The 27,344-nt window shown below is 36.1% G+C and overlaps 3 protein-coding genes and 2 long non-coding RNA genes across 6 annotated transcripts; 2 read left to right on the top strand and 3 right to left on the bottom strand.

Moving 5' to 3' along the window:
- Positions 1-236: 236 nt before the first annotated feature.
- Positions 237-1,916, bottom strand: LOC125189472 (uncharacterized). Its single transcript, XR_016130951.1, has 3 exons — positions 1,615-1,916; positions 860-942; positions 237-497 (listed from the first exon to the last, which is right to left on the bottom strand). It is a non-coding gene; the product is annotated as an uncharacterized LOC125189472 (long non-coding RNA).
- Positions 1,917-2,988: 1,072 nt separating this feature from the next.
- Positions 2,989-4,686, bottom strand: LOC148926700 (uncharacterized). The gene is made up of 4 exons (XR_016130950.1): positions 4,070-4,686; positions 3,824-3,903; positions 3,358-3,432; positions 2,989-3,068 (listed from the first exon to the last, which is right to left on the bottom strand). It is a non-coding gene; the product is annotated as an uncharacterized LOC148926700 (long non-coding RNA).
- A 4,259-nt stretch (positions 4,687-8,945) lies between these two features.
- Positions 8,946-12,521, bottom strand: LOC125187769 (protein Brevis radix-like 4). 2 transcript variants are annotated; one of them, XM_048084400.2, is made up of 4 exons: positions 12,190-12,521; positions 11,786-12,115; positions 9,376-9,816; positions 8,946-9,274 (listed from the first exon to the last, which is right to left on the bottom strand). In XM_048084400.2, the coding sequence occupies exons 1-4, from the start codon at positions 12,231-12,233 to the stop codon at positions 9,196-9,198; spliced, it is 894 nt and encodes a 297-aa protein (XP_047940357.1). In that variant the 5' UTR covers positions 12,234-12,521; the 3' UTR covers positions 8,946-9,195. The 2 variants fall into 2 exon arrangements, with proteins under 2 accessions (XP_047940357.1, XP_047940356.1); XM_048084399.2 differs by having other exon boundaries at positions 11,786-12,099; positions 12,190-12,520.
- Positions 12,522-15,576: 3,055 nt separating this feature from the next.
- Positions 15,577-20,533, top strand: LOC125190119 (alpha/beta hydrolase domain-containing protein WAV2-like). Its single transcript, XM_048087322.2, has 8 exons — positions 15,577-16,043; positions 16,725-16,760; positions 16,906-16,984; positions 17,266-17,320; positions 17,527-17,643; positions 18,340-18,504; positions 19,468-19,705; positions 20,188-20,533. Exons 1-7 carry the CDS (start codon positions 15,806-15,808, stop codon positions 19,699-19,701), a joined length of 924 nt encoding a protein of 307 aa, XP_047943279.1. The 5' UTR covers positions 15,577-15,805; the 3' UTR covers positions 19,702-19,705; positions 20,188-20,533.
- A 1,598-nt stretch (positions 20,534-22,131) lies between these two features.
- Positions 22,132-26,753, top strand: LOC125190353 (PHD finger protein ALFIN-LIKE 9-like). Its single transcript, XM_048087633.2, has 5 exons — positions 22,132-22,450; positions 22,647-22,679; positions 23,412-23,640; positions 24,290-24,380; positions 26,151-26,753. Exons 1-5 carry the CDS (start codon positions 22,354-22,356, stop codon positions 26,421-26,423), a joined length of 723 nt encoding a protein of 240 aa, XP_047943590.1. The 5' UTR covers positions 22,132-22,353; the 3' UTR covers positions 26,424-26,753.
- The last annotated feature ends 591 nt before the right edge of the window (positions 26,754-27,344 follow it).

Genomic DNA, 27,344 nt, shown 5'->3' with positions numbered 1-27,344 from the left:
TTGGACAATTGAAATGATGAGTTGATTAAACGTGTCGAATTTCGATTCCCAAATGCACTGGAAAAGAGAGGCTGACTGGGTTTCCATGTGCATTGCAGAGACATGATGCTCCAAAAGCACTTGGCGCTGTTTAGTAGAAGACAGAATTGAATTCGTATGGTATCCTACATATTTCCAATACTTTGTTAGGTAACAGACAAAGGCAGTGGAATTAAATCTATAAATGGTGCAGTTTGGACATCAGCCAGCAGAATCATGAGAGATCACGAAATCATGTCCAGGTCCTACTATTATAAATGGGCTATGGAGCTATAAGCTTCTACTTTAACACCAGATTTCCCACATGGGAGAAAAACAAAATACACCATTCTTACTTGGGATAAACATCCGATCGTTTATTGCATCAACATACCACATCTCAAACCGAGCCAACTCTCTGGACATCAACAACCTGGTAAATGTCTCCTCGCCGCTGCCTCTCAAATGGAAGATATGTTCTGATACACAACAAGAAATAGACACCACCAAGGATGGCCTAATGAGAGATTGAGAGACCAGATAGTGAATCTGTTTCGATAATATTGTCTAGATCGATTGCATTCTATCACAGAATCAGCCACGGGTCAAAGCTGAAATCTGTTTGCCTATAAAATACTACAGTACTATAAAAACCTCAGTATATACAGAGGAAAGAATCAAGGAATGCAAGAGTTATTTTTCAGTATGTGTTGCTACAATTTCATTTATCAAATTTAAGGTTCGCGAACAAGTAGTGCCAACACAATAGCAATGAGTAACAGTCAAGTCATAAATTTATGGTATAAAGCTCTATTCTATGCATATGCCTGAGCAACATTACCTTCTTTGCTCAATAAGGGAATAATCAATCTCGGATATGACTATCGCCTCTTCATGTTCAGTTGTTGCAAGAACCTCCCCAAACTGCCAGATATAGCTCCTTCATGAGTTCAAATATTAACTTTGATCCATATTCTAAATTGCGGTCTATTTTTCAAAGTTGTTTAGTACTTGAACCGAGTCATTTAGGTGGATTGATTCCACATAAATTGGCATATGTAATATGAATACTAACATGAGAGGAAGAAGTTGAGGTATTTTAACATTCAATTTATACTCATTCAAAAAAAAAAGATCACCTATCCACCATATAAATTGACAGATGATAAGAACAGTCCTTAACTGTAATACTCTTCTTTCGGTAATAAATCAATCCTTATATTCAAAGATATTTCTAAAAACAAACAAGTGTTGAAGAATACACACTACACCAAATTTTCTGTACATTAGGGATCAAAGAAAAATCTATAAAGAAGAGAAAGGAACTCCCTCGAAAGAAAAAACTTCCTATAGGCACTTCACTCAAAGCGCTAGAGGAGAAGAGCTCTTTCGTGAGAGAATTTACGTTGAACACCAAGATAAAAGAAGTTAAGGCAACTCAACTCATTTTTCTAATATTAGTATTCACTCTTCATATAGCATACACTTATGTAAGTTGAATCAATCGCCTAATAACATGATTGATGATTCTACATAACTAGAAATTTAGAATATGAATTAAATTAAAATTTCACTCTAACCTAAATTTACACTTACCGGCCCGACGAGAGTAGAATGGCCCCAAGCCACATAACTAGAGCCAGTGTCCCTAGCTGGTGAACAAGTTGCTACATAAAGCTGCCACACAACCAGCCCCACAATTTAGTTTGCATGCATGCATGTACATAAACTGAGAAGTTACAATCATGATTAAAGGTCAATTTCAAGGTAAGTGGTCGATTTTATGGCTTTTAAAGTGCATAGGTGATGAATTTAATCCAAATTGTTGCTCTTATACTATATGCGTGACCTAGTGAAGAGAAAATAAACTTCATCCACCCAATAACTTGTATAACAAATCAAAGGCAGGCAGCCTTTTTTGCTTTAATACTAATAAATGACTCATTTAACTACTTTCAGTTGTCTCTCTAAAGATGATATAAGGATAAGTAGCAAAATATTAAGGGTCTAGTTTTATTGTTCTAAAACTCAATTTTCATCTCTAGTCATACATAGATTATCAACTCTCCAAGCAAATAATTCCATATTGTTTAGGCAGAAAAAGAAATGAACTTTGAGAATTCTAAAACATAAAAAAGGATGTGCACATTATGGCTCGCTGTAGCTGTAACTGACTTATTTCAGCAGTCGGAAGCACACAACTCATGAAACAATCAAAAGCTAGGAATAAAAAACGTACCTGAAAATCAGCTGCCCTGAATTTTAAGAAGAAATGCATCAGTAATATAATTGAAACAACTCATAACTAGAGGAAATAGCTATAAACATCAGCCAGCCTACCCACTCCGTCCGAAAAAATATTCCCAAGACAACTTATTGACATAGCCTAACTTCCCCAATGCAAGCATTACATTATAATCAGCTTTGTGGCACACAAACAGAACGTCTTGGACATGTTAACGCTCCTGATAATAAAATATAATCATGCGAAACTTCACTAATGTTACCAGATCGAACAGACATAATTAACACTGTCATTTAAAGGCTCATTCCTCAAACCAAGCCAGGAATAGATGGTCATTCCAATGGTATATAGTAGGAATAGTGGAGCAACTATTTCTGTTTTAGGCATTACAGGATGAACCATGTTAAGATATTATAATCATATTTGTTTGCCAATAATCTCATACACAGTGTTCTAGAATATCTCTTTATCTAGGTTTCCCTTTTTTATTTTTGGAGTCTCTCTTACTTTGAATATACAACTTATTCTCCTCATATACTATGTCTCTATATTTTACTGCTCTGCACACAGAAAGAGACATCGGTAATTCAGAAACTGATAATAGTTGCCTGACATCCGGGTGAAATTCAGAAGATTAGCTAGTTCAATCAACCTAGGGAATCCCTCAGAATAATATCATAACTTAAAGCTACAGATCTTAGTGATAAAGAAGCTTGGCCAGCTTACCGTGCACGCTGCATTAACTCCCAGTGAAGGGGACCAGTAGTCATGTTAAAGGCTCCTGGATAACAAAGCAAGTGGGCGCCTATCAAAAAAGAAGAGGCATGCAATTAGGTGCTTCAAGCCCATGAGAATAAGAATGGTATTTTCAATTATTTTGAACCATCTAAGTAGAACAAAAAAGACTCGATATAGGTTAATCGAATAACATTAATTTGATAGATGAATAAGCCTTTTATTTAAAGAAGATCGTAATGGAGACAACATAGCATATATAAATAATAAAGATTTCGTAAGAATCAGGTGGACCTCACAAATGTGAAGAAACATCGGAAACTTGAAATAGGTGACCTCATAGTTACAAGGCATTGTACCTCTAGAAGCATATATTGCTGCTAGCTCTTGGAACTGAATGTCGTAGCATATGCCTATACCAATACGTCCAACATCTACATAAACGAGACACTGGTTATACAAGCAAGAAACTAAAATATGTGTCTCGTACTGCAGATGCTGGAGTATACAACGTAGTGTATAAACCTAAGTCAAGCAAAATCATATTGGACAACCAAATCAAGTCAAAGTAACAAACTGTTCATTACTAATGAGCATTCAGATTGTCATATATATACTCCATATAAACTTCAAAAGACACAAACAAAATTGAAAGAATAAAATGAAAATCTTTAAAAGAACGATGTTCTTTACCTTCTGCAACAAACATTTTATAATCAAAATTTGGCATTGTATACATGCTTCCAAGAACATTTATGGATTTTGAATTTCATAATGGTATCATGAAGTTATTTAATTATTGTAGATTGAGAAGCTATACAAAACCTGTGTCAACAATGGTGGGAGTCTCTCCCGCTGTAAGAGTGTTTGATTCTTTGAAGGTCATTTTGCCAGGACAAATGAATCTGTAAACAACGAGAGGACCGTCAATCACCATTCACCCACCACGCAAGGCTTTCCAACAATTTCAATGAGAAGTTGCGAGATCCCAATAATTTCAGCAAATTACTGAAGGCTTTTGATCAAATGATTATGTGTTTCTGGACTTTTTTAAGAAGAAAGGAGATGTACCTTCCTGTGCTTAGCTATAAGCTTTCCAGCAAGTGTTATACAATCTGTCACCACTTGGTTCGGGAATGGAACCACCAACTATCGTGACCTTTAGGCTACGAGAAAGTTCAGATAGCATTGCAGTTGAAGGCGGTGCATCAGCACCGGCATCAATATCCTCTGCGTACACTGGAAAACTATCATTGGAATATGGACTATTCCATATTTCCTGACACCAAACGCAAGCAATGAAAATAGAATTAGCATTTCAAGTCAATACTTGCCAGAAACCTGTTAACTACATAATTACTGAACTAATATTAGTTAAAGGTAAAGGTAATTGGAAGTAGAATTGGTTGAAAACTGATAATGTGAAAGCAATAAAGAATAACTGTAAGGTAGCAGCATCCTCAATTACTTGACGAGCATGAGCAATGTTAGTAACTGCTAGCTGGCAAAGTGCAATCTTAAACTGATATAAGAAGCAAAATAATGTCAATCATCCAATTAAGAACAAGGGCTACGTTTGGGTAAAACTTGTGCAAATCAAGTAAACTGAATGAAGATAAGTTGCCTTAGTAACGGGAGGAGTTGGCGGCGGAATCGCAGTTGGAACTCTTGCTTCCTCTGCTGAGGCCATTAATGAAATTGGACAGATGGAATCAGTGAAAAACCACAGCTGGCTATTCTGCAACGCAATAACAAAGTGCGATCGATGTTTTACTGGGTAACAGAACACAGTGTGTTTTAATTGGTTTAGACTTAAGATCTTAGCTGGAAAGAATCAATTTAAATTACAAAAATGATGCAAATATCTTCGTATTCAGTCTCAAGTCAATTTAAATTAATCTATTTAATTATTCCCATCTTATATTAATAATCATCTATTGAATCTTGTATAAGCATATAATACCAATCAAAGCCAACGAAAATCATCTTTTACATTGATGTGGTATGGTACGTAAGCATGGCTATGTTTGCTTGCATGCGACCTGCGCGGTCTTCGTCACTTCACTGTGTCTAACGCCAATGTCACATGAGTCGCGTACTTGTGCTTGCTCGCGCGAAGTCTGTAAGCTACTCTCAACCTTATCCAAAATCCAATTTTCGCGTCTTTTACATCTAAACTCGATAAACTTATTAACTTATTAAATTATTCAAAATACACCAATTAATCATCTTAATCAATCAAAATAAGATAGAATAAACCTCAAATATCATGTGCATTCTAAAAGTCTTATCATTATGTAATGAATGAAAATAAAAATGAAAAAATAGAAGCATTTTAAATTTGAATTGATATTTTCATCACCTCAATTTTTGTAACAAATATCAAGTAATTTCTTCTCCTTCGATGAAATTTGCTAAGCCACGATTCATTCATTTTATTTTGTTTATTTTACTTAGTAGAGTGAACTTCATAATTAGTCTCTGAAAAATGAGATATAAATATTTTAGGTCTCTAAAAAATAAATAAAATCATGTAGCAAAAATCTGGAAAATGAAAAATCACGTAAGAGGTTCAACTGACCATATTTTTATTTTGCAAAAATCTGGAAAATGAGATATACACATTTTAGGCCTCAACTGACCATGTTGCCATTGAGCCGGGCTTAAAAGTCATTTACCTTATTATTAGTATTACTCCATCCGTTCCATAATAATAAAGTAATTTTGCTTGGTACTTTCCATGTAATAGAGTTATCTCCCTTTTTAGTAAAAGTCAACATATTTTTTCACACTTACTTTACTCTCTCCTACTTTTTTCTCACTTCGTCTCTCTATCTTTTTCATTTTTCACTTTATTCTCTCTTTACTATTTTTCTTAATCTTCGTACGAAAAGAAACACCTCCATTACTATGAAACGAATGGAGTAGCATTTTCACATACTCGTACTTCAGGCATAATAGCTGCTGCAAAATTCTCCAAAGCTGGAACATTCAAGCACTACCTTTACCATTCATATTAAAAATATAATACTACGATTTTTAATGTGAGATGAACAAAAATAGCAAAATTGACTCGTGTTACGAGACAGTAAAATAATTAAAAATTTGGTAGTGGGACATGAAATGTGATAAAAGTACCATTTGTTAGAGCACTCCTAATGGGTCGGCGTTAAATCCGGCGAAAAATCGCCGATTATCGCCGGATTATCGCCGGGCGTTGGGGAGAATTCGGCGATAATTCGGCGTTAATTCGGTAAACTCCCGAAAATTCGCCGGATTATCGCCGACCACTGTGGGCGATAATCCGGCGATAAAAAAAGTTTTTTTTTTATTTTTAATTTCCCCCCCTATAAATACACACCTTCTCTTCATTCTCTCCCCATCCTCATCCCTTTTCTCTCTTCATTCTCTCCTCATCCTCATCCCTTTTCTCTCTTCATTTATTTTCTCTCTCTCCATCTATATTTAATGCATTCTGAATCATCTTCTCATTCTCGGTCAGACAAGGAGATATCTCATTCTTCTTCCGAAGAGGAGGTACCTCCCGCTCCCACCGGATGGGATGTCGCGGGTTTCGCCAACAACTCAGTCAACAACTATATCTCCCGTTTCATACAAAGCGAGCTTGCTCGAATGCAGCAGCCACCCCAACGGCCAATCCGCAGGCGGCGCCGATACATCGACCGCGACCACGCTGGTGGGCACGATCGGCTGTTCGCCAATTATTTTGCTGAGGAACCACGTTATCCGGCAGATGTATTTCGTCGCCGATTCAGAATGCGCCGCTCCCTCTTCCTGCGCATTGTTAATGCGTTGTCCGCGCGTTACCCCGAGTTCCAGCTCCAGCGAGACGCCACAGGGAAGCTCGGTCTATCGCCCCTGCAGAAATGCACTGTTGCCATCCGACAATTGGCATATGGAGGGTCCGCCGACATGTTCGATGAGTATCTGCAATGCGGCGAGACGACTGGCAACGAGTGCCTGAAGAATTTTTGTCAGGGCGTGCGAGAGATATTTGGGGGGCACTACCTTCGCTCGCCGGACGCAGCTGACTGCCAGTTTCTAGGGATGTCAATCGGGCCGATCCATCGGGTTTCGGGCCAACCCTACTCGGGTTGCGGGTCAATCGGGTCCGGGCTTGCCGGGTTGTGATTTCTTTCGGGTTGTAAAAGTTCGGCCCTAACCCTAAAAGCTCGGGTTTCGGGCTAGCCCGACGGGTTAATCGGGTTGCTACCGAAGGTTAAGGCTCGAACAATCCAATAGATCATGATGAAAATTAGTTATATTTATAAAATATAAAATATTTAATTATGATAAATTTGGTATATAAGCTTAAACTCAATCATAAAATACTAATATTTGTGATATTTCGTGAAATTTTAATACATGTTAAAAATTTTAATATTCTTTTAGTGAGATTAATTTATATAACAATTATTATATTAATAAAAATTCAATACATAATTTATATATTTACCATAAAATTGAAAGTTATCTTTTTTTAGTTATCTATGTCATAAAATTAGTCAACGAAGTGTCGAATTAGGAGTAAAAAAATGAAAAATGAAAATTTTACCGGGTTACCGGGCCAGCCCATCGGGTTTTCGGGTCTGGCCCTAACGGGTTGCGGGTTAATCGGGTGTGGGCTTATCGGGTTTTATTTTTATCTGGCTAGAAATTTCCGACCCTAACCCTACAAATTTAGCGGGCTATTCGGGCCAGCCCACGGATTGCGGGCTACATTGACATCCCTACCAGTTTCTGCTGGATTGGCACTGGAGGACCCACGGCTTTCCGGGGATGCTCGGTAGCATCGACTGTATGCACTGGCAGTGGAAGAACTGCCCAACCGCGTGGCGAGGCCAGTTCACTACCGGCTACAAAGGTACGCATCCCACCATCATTCTTGAAGCCGTTGCCGACCAACGGCTTTGGATTTGGCATGCTTATTTTGGTATAGCCGGGTCGAACAACGACCTAAATGTTCTCAATTCGTCGCCCTTTTTCAACGAGCGGATCAACGGGTTAGGCCCCTCCATCGAATTCACGGCCAATGGCAATGTGCATAACATGGGGTACTACCTGGCTGACGGCATCTATCCGCAATGGCCCGTGTTTTTGAAGACGATCAGATGCCCAATCGGAGATAGTAGAAAGTATTTTGCCCGAGCGCAAGAGTCTGCGCGCAAGGATGTGGAGAGGGCGTTTGGGGTGCTCCAATCACGATTTGCATTGGTAAAGGGCCCGACGCGCTTTTACTACCAGGGGGATATTGCCGACATCATGTATGCGTGCATCATCATGCATAACATGATCATCGAGGATGAACACGAAGGCGTCCTCAACGTCACCAACGACACCAGTGTTGCATCATCGAGTCACGGTGTCTCAACCGAGTCCGAGTCCGCCCGCCGGGGTGTACCGTACAACGAACATGAACGGTTCAAGGCGTTCATGGACATACACCAAAAGGAGGCCCATCGAGCACTACAACACGATATGATCGAAGAATTGTGGGCAAATAGAAACCGCGCCCACCGCCCTTGAATTTTTTTACTATGAATTTTTTTTTCCGTTCCTGTACTATTTTTTTTTTAATTTTCGTCGTTGTAATTTTTTACTCGTGTTTATTACAACGAACTTTATTACTATTATTTGTCTTGTCTTATAAATTAGCTAGCTTTATTATATACAAAAATAAAACAATTAAATTAGTAATGATGTAAAAATGAAATGTTGAGTTAGGGAGAAATAAGGGAGAAACCATTGGAGCAGTTGGCTAAAAGTTGGCTAAAAACTGGGACTAAATTTTGGTGCTGATGTGGCGCTGATGTGGCAGGAGTTAGGAAGAAATAAGGGAGTTTTTAGCCGGACCATTGGGAGTGCTCTTATGTTCTTAACACTACATCAAAGCATATCGATTCTTTCTTAAAAAACTTTAAGAATATAAATCCAAAAGATTTCACACATCAGATAACTGTATAACGGAAGAACTGAAATCCAGTAATTATATAGTACTACTAGTATAACTAATTTAATAGGAAGACAACTATTTACTTTCACCTTAATTTAGTGATGCACAGAAAATATCCGTACATGTTGAGATTACCGTAGTATTCCACAGTTCCATATCAAACACAACGTTCTTTTCATGTATATATTTATATATATATAGCCACTTCTTTATCTCCAATGAATCATAAGTACTGCTCGTGTATTCTTGCTCTATTCTGCTCCCACCACACTCTAGCATGCGTCTCTCCGAATTTCTCCCGGCTGTAAACAGGTTCCAAGTCCAAAATCAAAACCTAGTTAGATACATATATATATTTCGTTCTTGCAAATATATAGAAGAAGCAGATAACAATCAAACCGACCTGAACCGAACACGTCTGAGCTCTCGCCTACCATGAGGCAGAGCTCTGATGGTAATATACACCCCGGGCTCATCCTCTTCCACCCACTCCGTCTCCATATTGGCAGCATTGCTGATTGACATCTCTCCAGATCGATCAGCGTCGCTAGCCCTCATCGAGGAAGCTTCTGTTTTAGCAGTGCCACTAACTGTGCTCTGCACAGAGTGTTGCTCGAGTGAATCCGAGGAAGAGGAGGCCATAGCCCCTACTCCATTGGGGCACTCGCGGCCTGCAGGCGGAGTCACTGGGCTGTGTTCGACAGATTCTATCTTTGAGGCCATGTCGTCTCCTGGGAGAGGAAATGCTTGCCGATTTAGCCTCTGCACGTTGTATAGCTCCGTCACCTTTTCACAATTCTCCGTCCACCACCTTTGTGCTTGCCATTTGTTGAACATTTCTCGGCTATAGATTGTTAAAGGTTAAAATTATTCCGAATACTACTCATGATGCTGCAAATATGTATTGTGCAAGATATGATTGAGAAATTAAATGAGAGTGCATAATAGTCCAAATACTGTTTTGAAATTACAACTATGTCAAATAGATGTGGATTTGATTCCAAGATTTGCCAACTTTAAAACGGGTAATTCAGTAGTCAAAAGCCTAGTTAAATGCATTATTCCAGCTAACAAACTTTAACCATAATTAATGGAGACAATTGTTATTATGACAAGCCACTAAGTTGGACCTACCTAGATTGTTAGTTAACAAGTATTGCAGAGACCAGAGTATTGGACGACTGAATACCTAACATGGGACTTCATCACCTAAAAAATACTAGGACTTATTCGACTTATGGTGGAAAATAATTGGATGGACACAAAATGCCACCATATGAGGAAACAAATAAAATGATTAAATCTTGTCACGGGGAAATATCATAAGTCACGGCCCATTCATATGTACTACCAAACCTCCTGTTCAAATGCATGTTTTCATCATAAACATAAACAGGGGAAAAACATAATAAGGTGCTCTGTATTTCACAATCTGTGAGGAGGTCAGCTTTCTAGAAATTTGACCACTAATCTTTCTAGGACACAATACAACACAAACGTTATTTGGAGGTGTGTACTGCATAAACTCTGCTGATGGTATATAGTAAGAATTATAAGATCTCACCAAGCAAGTAATCTTATAGTACCTTAAAATTGAAATAGCTAATAGCAACATCAAATGCAGAACTCAACAACCAAATTTTGCCTTTTGGAACTGTGTCAAAGGGGGGTCCAGTTACCACTCTCATCTTGGAATTTCTATGATGATGGGATTAATTATTACTTCCAAATGTATGTAATGATGTTTCAACATCAAGGGGGGTCGACTAAATGTGAAAAGATTCAGTTTGTTTTCCAGCACCACCACCACCTAACTTTTATTCTAACACCTTCTAAAGAGCATACTAAAGTACCCTTTTTGCATGGTCTTAGCAAACATGATTCATCATCTGAAGCTTCTAATTAAATATTTAGGGATAAAACTACAGTTTCATATCCATAATACACTTTGTTTTGAACAAAAATATTCCAAACTATACCTGAATTACTGATATTTTAACATTAATGTGAACATCATTGCATAATATCAACATCATGGCTTTGATATTAGCTCATGTTTAGTATTTTTGCCTTAGAATTCACTTGAGCAATCTCTGACAAACCATGCAATATTTTCTTGGATAGAAACTGAACTTTGAGACTTTTTTGTGATTTTGTCAGTTTGTGATAGTTCGGATATTTAAAATTACTATTATATGTATAGTTTGAGACTATTTTCCTATAGCTAGTCATAAAGCAGTGTACTCCCATGGGTCCTCTGCTTGAATCGGGGCAATAGAGCAATTTAGTCAATACCTAAAAACTATTGCTAATGATTTCAAAGTATTGTCTCAATAATGCCAAATAACAAAGTGTCCCTTCTTAACTTAAAGTCCTACGACTAATTTATCCCTTCTAAAAAATACTCCTACAGTATGATTAATCTATATCCTATTTTAACAACTCATAGGGAAATTACGTTAAAAGGTAAAAGTTGATTACATATAATCTACCTAAAGTAGCATTCTAAATTTAAACGTACGACGTTTAATATTTCACAGATGGAGACTTTTCACTCGATAATTTTCTATTTTCTCAAAAGAAACAAAAACATGCATATTTATACGAATCATGTAGTTGGTCCACCTAAGTAAATCATGTAAGTGGGCGTCACATTGATACATGGACTAGGCATATATATTTAATACAAAATGAAAACAAACAGAAACAGAAGAAATCGCATTTATTCATTAAAAAGCATGCAAAACACAATAATTAAATCTCCCCAACCAATCAAAACCCCACCAACGCCGCGTAAAATTACCCAAGGGTACCTGAATTTAATCTGCTTAAGATCATTGCCTCCACGTGGCAGGGACAGGAACGTAATTAGCACACCGGGTTCGACTTGAGCCACCCACTCCTTCCGCTCGCTCTCTTCTACGAACACGACCGGGTCGACTCGGCGCCCGCTCGCCGACGCCGGCGTCCCCTCGCCGCTGGAGATCCCCTTCAGCCGCGCCTCCAGCTGCCTCCTCCCCGCCCGCCGGTGGAACCTCTCCGAGTCGGACTGATGCGGCGCCGTTTGAGCGGCGCATGGCGCGCAGTGGCGGTACGCGCCCGACGCCTTCAGCGCCATATCCTTGATCTGCGGATCATCGCATCTGATTGCTAATTAAATCGAAAATTGGAGCGACTGAACATGTGAATTGAAGTTTTGTGGTTGGAATTGGATTACCTGAGAGGAGAGGCTTCTGATGGATTGTTTGGTCGGAGTAGCATTGGAGTTGTACTTTTCCGGCGGGGTAAGATCGATGGCCGACGACGCGTCCTTGCTGGATTGCTTGGAACGTGCAATGCATGTAAGCATATTTCTCAGTGTAACTATATATACTTAACAATGAATGTTCTACACTTGATTAAGTGAAAATTGAAAAAAAAGAAGGATGTAAAGTGAGAGAACTAATGAAGTAGGAGCTTGAAATCAAATGGAAAATGAGAGTTTAGACTTTAGAAGAAGGTTGAAGTGGAATGGGGCGGTGATCAGAGCGTATTAATGGCAATTGCGCCACCACACGGTTTCCTGTTCATATTAATTGTATATGTCTATAGCTCAAAGCACGACTAGAATAATGTCTATGACAATAAATATTATTTTTCTTGTTTTTACATAAATACAAATATTTTTTTGAGTTGGTGCTGCAAAAACTGGAAAATATTAAAATACTAATTATGTCCATAAAAAAATTCTTGTTTTTTCATTTTAAAAGTTTTTCTCTTTACACCAAGTATCTCTCTATTTTTCACTAATTATGCTTTAACCAATTTTTATGTTAATTATCTTTTTATTTTTTTTATTTTTATATTAAAATACCTGTCGTAATCTATTAAGACTATTTTTAGCAAAAAATGGTGAACTTGAAATTTGTTGCTATGACTTAGTACATTATTGCTTTTGAATAAAGCCTCCTAGGAGTTTTTAACTAGCTTCAAATTTTTTACCTGGGTGATTTTTTTTGAATTTTTTGACTTTTCAAAGTTAGAATAAGAAACTTGGCTTCTTTATGCGATTGGAGTTAAGAGTGGGTGACCAATTAATCAATTATTGAGGACTTATTTATCATACATGTATAGGGTTGTTTTGGCAGCAACGAGATTCTCAAATCCTCTTCGTTTTATTTTTAATTTACTTTACAATCTATAAGTGTTTAAATTATAAGGATCCTCACTCCGAATTCTCCGACTTATAAAATTGTAAAGGTACTGACTCCAAATTTATTTTAAAAGAATTGTAGATATCATGGTTATTGTGTGAGTTCGTTGATCAAAGTACTTATTTTGAATAATACTAGTAGTCATAAATCGATTGGAATAGAAAACTTATTGGATTTTGAATATGTTAGAATAGTCGTCTGACTTATAGAATAGGTTAGTAGGAAGCAGTAAATCTGTAAATGACTGACTATAATGACTCATTAATGGTTACCTTAATCAACTGCTCAGTATAAGTTATTTTGACCTTAATCAAAACTATAGTGGTTATACAACTTTATAGGTCCAGCTCGCTCTCTACTCTCTAGTCCTCCTAGTTCTGCATGAAATAATTGGTCATTGTCTTCAATTCTACTATTCTAGCTAGTCTACTTGTTATATCAATAAAAATGACTGGTAACTTAAAGAGATGTTTATTTTTCATATTTATAAAAAAAATCACAAAATAATTCACTAATTTTATTCTACTGCTAATATTCCTTCAATCTTACCTTTCCAATGAAATAAGGAAATGAAAAATCTCATAAGAAGCAGAGAGACATAGCATGTGATATAGGGTGAATATTCATTTAGTAGGTTCATGTTTAATCGGCAATTGATCGTGTAAAATGGTTATTAACTAATCGATAGTCGAATTTTTTTGCTTTCAATTCGATTCCCATTTATACTTGAGAAAAAAATTGATTAACAATTATAACTGATGATCGAACTGAAAATAATAAATGACAAATCATGTCATAAAAAGCGTGATTGGTACATCCATGGTTGTGAAAGATATTTCAGCCGATACCTTATAGAAGTAAGTTATCGATAATGTAATAAGCACAATGGATTCAATAAGTTCGTGCAATGTTGGTCAATACGTACAAAAAAACGTTATCAAAAGACATGTCGATAATGAGTGACAACCGATTGATAAATATTATAAAAAAAGTTTTTATGACCAAATTGAGAAGCTAAATTTAAATTTAACTGATTCGTAATTCTTTTATTTATTTCGATTATGTTGTTTTTATAATTTTAACTATAGAGTATGATTTTAGGATTTTAATTTTTCAATTTTAAATAATTTAATTTTATGATTTTAATTTAATTGAATAATGCTTGAAATTTAATCATTAAATATATTTCAATCGAAATAAAGATATGAAAATGGATAATTTAAAAAGAAAAATAAATTTTTTTGAGGCGTTTTAAAAATAGTATGAATATTTCTAGTATTAGATAATGCTACTTAAACTCTTCTATATTTTTTTGAGACGTTTTAAAAATAGTATGAATATTTCTAGTATTAGATAATGCTACTTAAACTCTTCTATATATTTTGCTTCAATGATCCATCGCCGATCGTCTCTCTCCCATAAGAGTCCTATTACCCACAAATCCAATGTTAAAGACCTAATTAAAGATCAAATTAGGGCCATCTATTTTCTTAATCTCGTGGTTAGGATTAATTAATAATTAATTTAATATTTTATTCAATAAATTTTTTTAATTTTTTTAATTTTTTTTATTCAATAAAAACTTGTCGGGGTAAATAATGAACTATATTTACTAAATAATGAACTAAATGAAGTATGTTATGAAGTAATTGAAATACATTAATGATACAATAAATTTTAGTGTTAAACGTTAAGCGGTAGTAATGAAATATAGTATTCAATAAATAATGAACCAAATGAACATTAGAAATGAAGTAAATATGATATTTTATTGAAATACAATGTTAAATATGTTAAACGTCAAAGTAATGAACTTATTACTTCATTCAGTTATGCTATTTCTTCATTATATTAGTTTATTACATCATTCAGTCAATGCTCTAACTTCATTCCATTAGTTTATTCCTCAATTCTATTAGTTTATTATTTCATAATGTGTTATGACATAATTATCTTTCAGTAGAAGTAAATTCAGTATGTAATGAATGCGAAAAATTACTTCATAACATACGTTCATTTAGTTCATTATGTAGTGAATATAGTTCATTATTTACTCCACCAAGTTTTTATTGAATAAAAAAATAAAAAAATATATAAAAATTATTAAAAAAAATATTTACTGAATAAAATATTAAATTAACTGTAAATTAATCATAACCACAAGATTAAGAAAATGGATGACCCAAATTTGATCTCTATTCAGTCTTTAAAAAGGGGTTCGACATTGATTACAACTCCTCCCCCATAATTCATAAACCTATATAGGATTTTTTTTCGTTTTCATTTTCTAGGTCTAATATTTGAACCCTAATAAGTACGGAGTAAAAGATTTTAAAAGTTATTGATTTCCAAAGCAACCATCCATTTGCTTAAACGATGTCGTTTAGATCACATTGCTGAACCCAGAAATGCTAAAACGCAAGGGAAACTAGAAACTAGAAAATCCCCCATTTGGATCTCTCTAAAATCTAAATCTCTCAACACACAAACATCAACCAGCAAAATTCAATTCCCTCTGCGCATCGATCGACGATCCATGCTCCGGAATCAGATACACCCACGAAAACACTCAATCTTGTTTACAAAGATAAAGTAGAGAGAGAGAGAGAGAGCGAGGGGGGGAAGGGCGTGCGTCAATCCATGGTGTCGTTCGTGAGCGCGTTGCTCTATGGAGTTGGCGGAATCGTGGTGGCCGGCATGGCATTGCTCGTGGCTTTCCAGGAGAAGCTCGTCTACGTACCCGTGCTGCCTGGTCTCACTAAGTCCTACCCCATCACCCCTGCCCGTCTCCGCCTCTTATACGAGGATGTCTGGCTCACTTCATCTGACGGCGTCCGTCTTCACGCTTGGTTCATCAAGCTCTCCTCCGATTGTAAAGGTTTGTGTCTTTTTATTAGGTTCTCTGTATGCTTTGCTGTTTTTACGGTTGTTTGGAGTCGCGATTGAAGTCTAAATAATTTGGCACTTGATTTTTAGGGTTTTGTGGTAGTGTGTAAGAAGCTTCCGAAATTCTTTTTTGGTTAGTGTGGTGGGGTGATCTTGTGGAATTAAGATGCTTCCTACTGATTGGAGATGGAAACTTGGATCCGAGGCTATACAATTTACTTATTTTATAAAATTAAGATGCTTCACTTCTCTATCTGACCTTTTCTCAGTTTAAGTATCAAACGGATCATTATAAGTACTGCTAAACTGTGAGCAACGTATCAGCGGCATCTCTAACTAATCCAATACTTGCTTTCTCTTTGTGTCCTATAGTACCACATGTTTGGAAAACTATGGACACCATAAAACTGTATGTACATCTATCTGTTTCCCTGTATATTCACACAAAGTAAAATAATAAAAAGGACAAAAGGAGATCATATATTTGATGGTGCAATTATTGCTAAGAAGAGTGTGAGTCTTGAAGGAGATGCATCAGTTATTAAATTACTACTCCACTCTTCTGAGCCTCCTTATTTCTGGTCTTCTATTTTATCATTTAAATGTTTCTGAAACATAAGCTATTACTGATTGGACTGACTAACACTAAGACATGTTTTCATGACTTTTTCAGGTCCAACTATTCTCTTTTTCCAGGAAAATGCTGGCAGTATCTTTTTCGTTGTTATTTTTATGGGTGGCTATTGGTTATATAACAATGTCTGATGTGTAGAGGACTAGAGGTAGCTCCCAGTGTTTCCTATTTGGGAAGGAATTTGTGTATATTATGTTGGGCCTTGACTAGTTAATTACAGATATTGCTCACCGCCTTGAAATGGTTCGGATTATGTTACAGCAATTGCAATGCAATGTTTTCATGCTTTCATACAGAGGGTGAGCAGCTTTTCTATATAGCAGATTGAAACCAGAGTTTATCGTCCTTTTTATGTGTGTATTTGTATCTACTTGCATCTTTTTCAAGCTCCTGACTATTAATTACATGTATTCTGTATCATCTTCTTCTGATAATACTTCATCCTCATCTTGTTCACCTCTTCCTTTTCCATTTCTGCCCTTTTTCCCATCCTCTTTTGATGGTATGCTTGGTACACTTAGCCATTCTGTGCTTAGTTATCTAAACGAATTAGCTCATTTTTCTGCCTCGAAATTTTCAGTTATGGAGCTAGTGATGGGTTCCCTTCACAACAAGGTATCACTAAGGATGCTCAGGTTTGCCTTCTTGCTCCCGATCTTCTATATAAAAGTGTCTTTCAGCCAACTCTTAGCTTTTAATTAGAGGAGGAGGATTATTGTATTCCTGCTGTGTCTTTTTGTGTATATACATGTATATTTTTAATTCTGTTATTTCATGTGGTGAGGTATGGGAAGGATTGGATGCAAATTATGCTAATTCATGCCGTTTTCCAACTAAACAGGCTGCTTTGAATCATCTGGTTGAAAGAGTAGATATTGACACTTCCAGAATTGTTGTCTTTGGAAGGTCTCTTGGGGGAGCTGTTGGAACTGCGCTAGTTAGAAACAATCCAGACAAGGTAATATCATCCGTTCATCCCTACAGGCTGGGAACCACACTTCTTTTATATATCTTACCTTCTCTCCCCCATGAGTTATTTACTTTAGCAGGGGAAAACCTTTATTTAATACAGTACCATTTTGTGCACAAACTTCTACTTTCAGAATTCAGATCAACAGATGTATCAAAGCGACAATTTTGTTTTTCCAACTAATGTCCAAAATAATATAGTACAGCTTTTGAAATAGACATAAGCTAATGTGAATGTGTAAGAGGGAAATAGACATAATACAGCATGCCCCATTTTCCTCTTAATTTGCATTTACTCGCCGTTTCCTAGTTTGTTCTGAATTTTCTGATGTATCATTTTAGAACCATGACCTACGTGACTCTGACACTCTAGTGTTACTATTTAGTATGTAGCAATGTTAGATTTAATGCGAGTAACAAAATTATGTGGTTATTGTTTCCCTTCGCTGACTTTCCCTTTAGGCCTAGCTGTTTTTTTTACCACGGCACCTTACAATCACATTGTAGACACTTGGTAAATATTTTAGGGCCACTGGTCGCTAAAATCTTCATCAAACTTTGATATCCATATGACTCTCGCGTTTTAGCATTCTTCTTTTCGTTTTTTTGTGTTTTAGCAATATGATGTAGTCTTACATTCTTTGCTTGCCTCGCTCTGATATTATTTTTAACTGAAACATCACAGGTAGCTGCACTGATACTAGAAAATACTTTCACATCCATTTTGGACATGGCTGGAGTTCTCTTACCATTTCTGAAGTGGTTTATTGGAAAAGGTGGCTCCAAGGGTCCTAAAGTTCTTAATTTTCTTGTTCGTTCTCCCTGGAGCACTGTCGATGTTATTGGAGAGGTGAGCCTACATGTTGTTGGAGTCTATTATTTGTTCTTACTTGTGTGGGTGTCTTGCCAATGCCAAAATACTGGCAATCAGCTCTATGTGGCATAAAGCTCAAAGGCTTAGTTTTTATGTTAGAATATGAGTCTTTAATAAATTCAATTGCTACCAAATGAATCAAAGATAAGTGATCAATTTTATACTTCGTGTTGTAACCAGCTGCTAGCATAATTATGAGAATGTAAAGTAACTAACTATTAGGATATAAATCTTTTCATTTCCTTTTTCACGTGTGGAAAGTCATGATTCCTATAATTCTATTTCGAACTGTCACATAGGATGTACTGTCTTAGATGTATTGATAAGTACTTACTTAACTTGTGCTTACTTTCATTTTAGTTATCTATCTTTTTCTTTTTTCTGCTTTGAATTCCGACCTTAAGTTTTACTTTCAAATCAATCACTTCTGCGAAAGGTATTTTTAGTTGACAGAAAGCTAGCATGACAAAGTAGTTAGTGGCTATTTCCATCCTAGCTTCCATTTCGTGGTTTCTGCTAATTTTTATTTTTGCCACTCTTATTTTCTTATTTACTGGTTGAAATAATAAGAAAAATGACAGATAAAGTGCAAATGACTTGAGTGTTAAGTTCTCATCCAAGAAAAGTATACTGAGCAGGATGCACGCCAGCTCTCTGGCAATTAAACTATACTACATTTTTTGAAAGGGATTAATCTATAATTAAATGCTAGTTGACGAATTAAAATGAAAATTATCAGAGAGGTAAGTGACTAGATTGAAAGTAGATGAAGGTAAGTATCAACAGCTGCTTGTGATATGTAATTATCCAGGCTCTTGTCAAACATTCCTTTCCAGTAGTTATTTGCCATTATTTAATTTTGCCTCTTGTGGAAGAGAAGTTATGTTTTCTAACTAAGATAAAATTGTTCACTAACATTTTATGTTTTTAACTGCACAGGTCAAACAGCCAATCCTCCTCCTTTCTGGACTACAAGATGAAATGGTTCCCCCAGCTCACATGGAGATGCTATATGCTAAAGCAGCTGCCCGGAATCAGCAGTGTTCATTTGTAGAATTCCCTACGGGAATGCATATGGATACATGGTTGTCTGGTGGTGATCGATATTGGAGAACAATTCAGGAGTTCTTGGAAAAAACAGTGCCAGAAAAGAAGGATAGTGGCTCCTCTTAAGTGGGTAAGTTTTGGATTTATTTTACTCCAATCTCCAGATACCTGTCTGCTGCACTATACTATACCCTCTACAGCTAGAATTAACTTCAACTTACCACATTAGGTTTCCCAAACTTCACGCCTAGGCACCGTCTTTAGAGTAAGAATGACAATACATCTAGCAAATAAATTGCTAGTGTAGATATGAAGCCCTTTTCCATTATCCACCCAAATGTCTAACATCACTCTTTAATTTTGGCCCTTTAACTCCACCTTTTACAAGAAGAATATCCAACTCTGTTGTTCCCGCCAATTCCTCTTATGGCTTTGATTCTTAACATGTAGCTCTCTTTTTTCATATGGCCTCTCAGTGTATAATTCTCATTTTATATCTCTTGTAATGTTGCTTTAGGCGGCTATAAAGACAAAGCGTTGCAGAGTTGGGTTTTTCTGACCAATTGTTGCCTTGTATTTTTTTAAGTATCATTTTTTTTCTGTTTCTTTCAGATTAATGCAAGGTTTTATGGTGGGATGTGGAGTTTTGTCCTGGGACTGGGGAGTGAACAGCTGTGCCCATTTACAAGAAAGCACTGTGGTTGAAGATGGCTGCTACTATTGGAGAGGCACAAATTTTGCAAGACAGTTTGGACGCTTTTTGGTGTATATGAGATGAACGTGGTTATAGTGCACCATTTCCTAATAAGAATAATAGTACTTGTATGAAGAAGGAATTGGAGAAAATATTCTGGTATTATTGCTGATTGGAATTGGTGTCTTCTATTGTCGACTTGTTTGGACCTAATCGTAGTGCATCAATATATTCATTTGTTTAGAATAAAAAAAACTTAAATTCTGTGTTTGCTGTATTACTATTATCTTTGGAGCATTTGGTCGTTAGGACATGCCGGTGCGCGTATTTATAGTTAGAGCTATCAAACTATGGGCTTGAATCCTGACATATATTCCCTCCGTCCCATTTCAAATGGAGTATTTCTAGCGGCGAGATTTTATTTAGTACTCCCTCCGTCCCGGATAATTCGGGTCACTTTGACCGGGCACGGGTATTAAGAATTATAATGAAAAATGGGTTGAAAAAGTTAGTGGAATGTGGGTCCTACCTTTATATATTAGTTTTATAATAAAATGTGAGTAAGAATGAGTTAGTGGAATATGAGGTCAACTACCAAAAATGATAAAAGTGAAGTGGGACAAATTATGTGGGACGGACCGAAATGGAAAACTAGAACAAATTATCTGGGACGGAGGGAGTATTGTTTTGTGAGTTAAATGGAGAAAATAAAGTAAGAGACAGAAAAAGTAGAGAGAATGATCTTCTTATTTTTAAAAATCTGGCATTTAAAGTGATACATTCCAAAAGGAAAAATAATTCACTTAGGCCCTTTTTGGTATGGTGGAATGGAATGACATTCTTACATCCATTCCTTTGCTTGGTAAATATTTTTGTTAGGAATCACCATTCCATTCCACATGGAAATACCCATTCCATCCATTTAACTAAGAAATTGTCATTCCATTCCATTCCATTTTCTTTTCTTCTTATTTTAAATTTTAACAATATTATATAAATATTATTTTATAATATATTTAATTTTAATATCATCACAATTTTATAATAAAATTAAAATTTAGAATTTTTTAATAAATGAAAAATAAACACACGCACACTTCACACACTTCACACATTTCACACACTACACACATTCGCACACTACACGTCTACACGCACTACACACTCTACACATATTTCACACACTACATTCATTTCACACACAACACACACTACACAGTTCACGAACTACACATTTCACACACTATACACACTACACAAATTGAAAAATAGGATGCTTGAAATGTGTTAAATGTGAGTAACATAGTAGTGTGTGAAGTGTGTGAAATGTGTGAAGTGTGTGTAGCATATGAAATGTGTGTAGTGCTTTTTTTGGTAGAATCAACATATTAATTATTCATATTTCATTCCATTTCATTTCTATATTAATTTGTAGATATCAAACATAGGAATGAAATCAATCAAGGAATAACAATTCCATTCCTTTTGCATTCCTTGTTACCAAGCACAAGAATGGAATTGAATTGTCATTCCATTCTCACCTTCATTTCATTCTCATCTCCATTTCATTTCCTTCTTATTCCATTCCATCATAAGCTGGACCTTAAAGTAGGATGGAGAGAGTTTTGCAAGATGGCTTATTGTGTACATAAATTGCTTTATGGTTTTATTAATAGTATTTCCATATTAACGTAGGTGGAAATGGTTATGTAGCAAAATGTTATTAATATTGTACTAGAATTGACAATACTGAGATAGAATTGACAAGATGAGAAATTGAGATACAATCATAGAATTGATAAATGTTACTAACATAATTGGTACGTATTCATTTTCAGGACATTTTAAAGCTCATTTTCTATTTTTCAAAATAAGACTGTTTTATACAGAACACACTAAAAAAAAGTAGAATAACTTCATAATTTAAAGTTGATGGAGGTTGATAGAGTAGATATCAATTTCAGTTAAAGCAAATGTCTCCCTCTCTTTTTTAATTCAAATCATAACCGACTCTTCTCTCTCTCTATCTCTATCCTTCAACCCTCCAATTCTTCAAACCATAGCTAACGAACACTTCAGCTGTGATGGACGGAATTAGGCCCGACGATCCTCGCACGGTGTTGGGGGTTTTCGGAGATTACAATGGTAGACGCATGGCCTTGATCAAAGCTCTCACCACTGGTAACGCGCTCTCTCTCTCTCTCTCTCTATCCTTTCTTTTTTTGATAAAAAAAGTTCAATATAATGCTCTTGTAATTTGATCTTCTTTATTCTTCTTGGAGTTAGGGTTTCTGTTTCTTGATTGTACTGCATTCTGCTAAATTTGTTTTTATTTCTTTTTCTTCCTCTGTTTATTTATTTATTTTCTCCTTTTCAGATGTTAAGGAATTCATCCGACAGTGTGATCCTGGTGAGTTAGGTTAAAGTTTCTATTTGGCTGATTTTTCGATCAGTTCTATTACTCTTTTGAAATATTTTGGCACTTGTTCATATAAGAAAATTTTGGCATGTGTTACTGAGTTTTATCGTTACATGGTTTGCAATTTTTTATAAAAATTACTTTCAGTTTTAGTGTTATTTGATACTCGATTTATAGTACTCCTCATTATGCAGTTATCTGTTGCAATTTTGGGGTTCTTTGATTGTTGCAATTTTGGGGTTCTTTAATTGTATAGTATAGTACTGATATTCCTGCTGACTGCTGTGGACTTAATCTTAGGATTCTTACATAAGAACGTGCAACTTGTTGACGCGGTATCTTTGATGTCCTATACCCGTTGTTGATGCAACACCAAATTGTTTTCATATATCAATATATGGTGTGGGGTGGAACTTTTATGAATATGCTTTGGCTGCTCATGGATATCATATGTATACAGTATTACCCTTTGTATTGTTGTGTGGCAGTCATGCATGAAGATCTGACCATTAAATTTCTAGGCAATGCAAGAAGAAAAGTTGTTAGTGCAATTGTTTTCTTATATCCACTGCTATACATTTATCACCAACTTATATATGGGTTAGTCTGTAGTGAAGGATATTACTGTTTATTGCTATAATCAGCCGCTATTTAATCATTCGATAAACGAAAATTATACCCATTAATGACGCTGCTGTTGTCAAATTAACGGACATTTTGCAGAAAAGCCAGATCTGTGTCTTTATGGATTACCCAATGGGCAATGGAAATTAGATCTGCCTGCTCAGGAGGTGCCTCCAGAGATTCCAGAACCTTCTTTAGGTATAAACTTTTCCAGATATGGAATGCAAGGAAAGGACTGGCTAGCTCGTGTTGCCATCCACAGTGATGCATGGCTACTTTCTCTTGCCTTCTATTTTGGTGCCAGATTTGATTTCGATAAAACTGACAGGTAGTGATTTTGTAAATTGTGAAGTTATTTAAATATTCTTTCGCTTTAACTTTTTTTCATTTACTGTAAATCACTCCCTTATTCGTTTCCTTAAAATTCCATCCTATTGATCCCTGTTGGGGGTGGGGGATCTATAGAAGGCTGAGAATTATATGTTCTATTCTATTTGGAGTGATGATGATACTAAAGAACAACTATATATAGTTTTGATTTATCGATGTAGATCAGGTGATCTCCCTTCCATATTGTGCATAGTTGTCCCAATTCCTTTGTTAATGTGTGCTTACTTTCTATCTAGTCTTTTGCTAATCTCCCATGTATTCAAGCATGATAATGCTAATCTTAAGTTAGCACTTTATAATTGCCTATATGTTTCGAATAAGCTTTCCAACCCCGTGGGAAAAAGTAATGAGAATGCCATCTGACCTATGGTCCTAGTATTTTATGCTGAAGTTTCATTACCTAAACAAAGTTTTGGCTTGGTTGCCAACCCCTTTAATTTATTGTTCCTTACTACTAAAGATGAGCATATTGCATTATAAAGTTAGTAGTACTATTGTATCATCTGGGCGATTATGTATAATGGCCTTTACTTAATTTCTTTGAATCTGCGATTATTGCTAACTTCATTCTGTTGTCTTGGATGCAGGAAAGTTCTATTCGATATGATAAATGATCTCCCAACCATTTTAGAAGTTGTGACACAAGATGCAAAATATAAGCAAGCAATAATAGAATTGGTAAATGAAATCATCATATCTTTTTCTATTGATATCTTGGGTAATCATAAATCATCATATCTTTTTTCTGTTGATATCTTGGGTCTTGCATCACTAAAACACTATTCCTATTCTATTATTTTGGAAGACATATACGTTTATACGAGTTTTAAAAATATGGCTTTTGTGTTACACTCTGCTCATTCATAATGGCCTATATTTTGTCCAGTATAAAAACTTGTGAGCTACAAGCTAGCAAAGAGATCTTCGACTGCCTTGTGACCAAAGATATATTTTTCACATGACTATACCTGTCCATTCTTGTCTCCACTTTATTTTGGGAAATCATTATGTTACTATTAAGGTAGAAGTAGTGATGAATAAAGCTAACCTCTTCTTTCACCCTTCCTCCTGGTCCTTCTAGTAGGCAGAATTCGAAGTTCTTTTCCAGTTTGGTCCCTCATCCTAAATATTGAGGTTACCATGTCCGGGAAGTTTAAACTGTAGCCTGAGATTTGGTTGTAATATACATACTAATAAACATATCATTTCAGGATCTTACCAGCTAAATTTCATAACCTATAGGTTTGAGGCTGAGCTATATCTCTGAATAAATGTTTGAATTTATATACCACATTGTTATGCACTTGAACCAAAACATGAGATAACATTCATCATTATTGGGCATGAGTTCTGGTGTCATAACTCATCTCATTAAAATTTCTGCAAATTTATCAATTAGTCTTGCTTTTCAATCTGCTAAGGCAGGACTAAGCTGTTTGCTTTACATGCTGTTCTGGCTGGTTGATGATAAAAAACAATTGATTTTCTACTGAGGTAAGAAAAGAAAATCTGGAAATTTGATGATGTTATGATGTCAAATAGTTTAAGAATTGATGTTTCATGATGACTTTGTTAGTTATTGGATATTGTTAGCATGTTTCTTTTTATCAAAGGAAAGAAATAATATCCCCTTGTTTTACATGATGGTTATGATGACTTTGCTGTGCCCAAGTTCATCTATATGTTGCCTTTCCACAGTGCTGCTATGTGTGAGTAATAAGTTTGTACACAACACTCTCTGACTACAGAATCCAAAACTAGCGTGCTTCCATTAGTTGAATTAAGATGCATCATAGTCATGGGCAATTAGCATGTTCTATAGAAGTTCTGCACTCTAACATGGATGAGGAAAAAGAATGAAGAAAACCATGAATTCTCCGTACGTAACATATTCACTGTGTCACATGTAACATCATTGTGAGGGTGAGATGTGATGCTGCTGACACTAAAACTTACTCCATGTGTGATTCCGTCTAAGAATAATGGTTCCATTTTTTTCATTTAGTCCCTGTCTATTTATGGAAACTTTCTATAACCCTTATATCTACTGACTATGAAAACTTTCTAAAGCTACTTCAACCACCTTTTCTCTTTCTCTCTACTAGTTTACCAATTGTGCATTAAAACTCGTTTTGTCCACCATGGGGACTATTTTACATGGACCGAGGGTATTAAAAAAAAGCTTAGTAGTTGTTTCACTAATCATTAGGTAGTAGTTTCGGGATTTGACTGTGTTGTATCAATGACTTCATATACTGGCAGGTGGGTGATACAATGTATCAACAGTACATCCATGTGATGAATCTTGTGGTTATTTTCATGATCAATTCATTTTCCAAACTTCATGGATCCTCTTCTATTCATACAACTTCAGTCGCTGTGCTTTATTTCCTCTTCTGAAGCTATAATAGTGAAAAAGGATCTTACTTTCTTTTCTGTAATTTACAGGAGAGAATGTCAGTGCCCCAACCAAATGATGAGGCCAAGTATGAGGGATCAAATGAAGAGGACGAGGGATCGGACGTAGAGGATGAAGACGAACATGAGGAAATCTTGTGCGGATCATGTGGTAAATATTACACCTCCGATGACATCTGGATTTTCTGTGACCTATGCCAGAGATGTTTCCATGGGAGGTGCGCCAATATCACACTTGCTGAGGCGGAGCACATTACTGAGTTCAAATGTCCAACCTGTACGGACGCGAGTGCCCCGCCTTGACGCCCGTCTTCCAATGCTAGTATAATTGGTCTTGGTTGTGTACAGTCCTAGTCATTTTATATCTGGAATAGTTAGATGCTCTTCTGTCTTTGGTTTTAGCTTTTATCGTTCATTGCATAGCTTACTTTTAATATTCCTGTCTTAGCTACATATTTCAGTTAACCAGTAACATCTAAAGGCTACAGTTGGAGATGTTTTGCACCCAGTTTAGCACACAAAGCTGTGTATGTATACTCTTCACACATTGTTGCGTAGTTTCCATCTAGCACTAGTTTGCTATGTATGGTAGTGCAATGAGAGATAAGATAGTAAATGGGCTATGGTATTTCACTTATGGATATTATGCTATCTATGCCTCCCGTTTAGTAGAAAAGTTAAATTTTGCAGAAAAATGTACGTGTTTGTTAGTTTGTTTAGTAATGCGGTTAATTATCTCGAACGCCCCTCACCGTGCCCTTGTGTGACGCCTGTTCCACGAGCTTCCCCTCTAATGTGTCCTGCCATTGTTCCATGTCACCAGGACAGGACACCCTTCTACCATTGCAAATGCTCTTAGAATTGAGAGAGTGATTCTATACTTGTTTTCTGCACACGTCTTCTAGTACTATACATGTATATGCTTTCACATTAACAGCCACAAAAAGGAAGGACGCAGAAAAAGACATCCGAGACATGAGAATTGGGATATAAGCGAACGCAATTTTTGGATGCATTCATGTTCAAGAGAGAATGGAGATGAAGAGGTTAGAGGCAGCCTTACAAGGAGACGCAACAGCGCTAGAGAATATTATACCAGTAAATCTGTTGATATTTGACATGTCCCAACTAGGAATGACAATTCTTGGGAATTCAGTGGCATCTAATTAAAGGGAAAAAAGGAAGTGGTATTTTTTACAATTTTAAACTCAAATCAACAGTTCT

The sequence above is a fragment of the Salvia hispanica genome, chromosome 5 (genome assembly GCF_029641045.1).
Source record: "Salvia hispanica isolate PSC_SH4W2 chromosome 5, Shi_PSC_v1, whole genome shotgun sequence".
Taxonomy (NCBI): domain Eukaryota; kingdom Viridiplantae; phylum Streptophyta; class Magnoliopsida; order Lamiales; family Lamiaceae; genus Salvia; species Salvia hispanica.
This window is presented reverse-complemented; position numbering and strand designations above follow the sequence as displayed.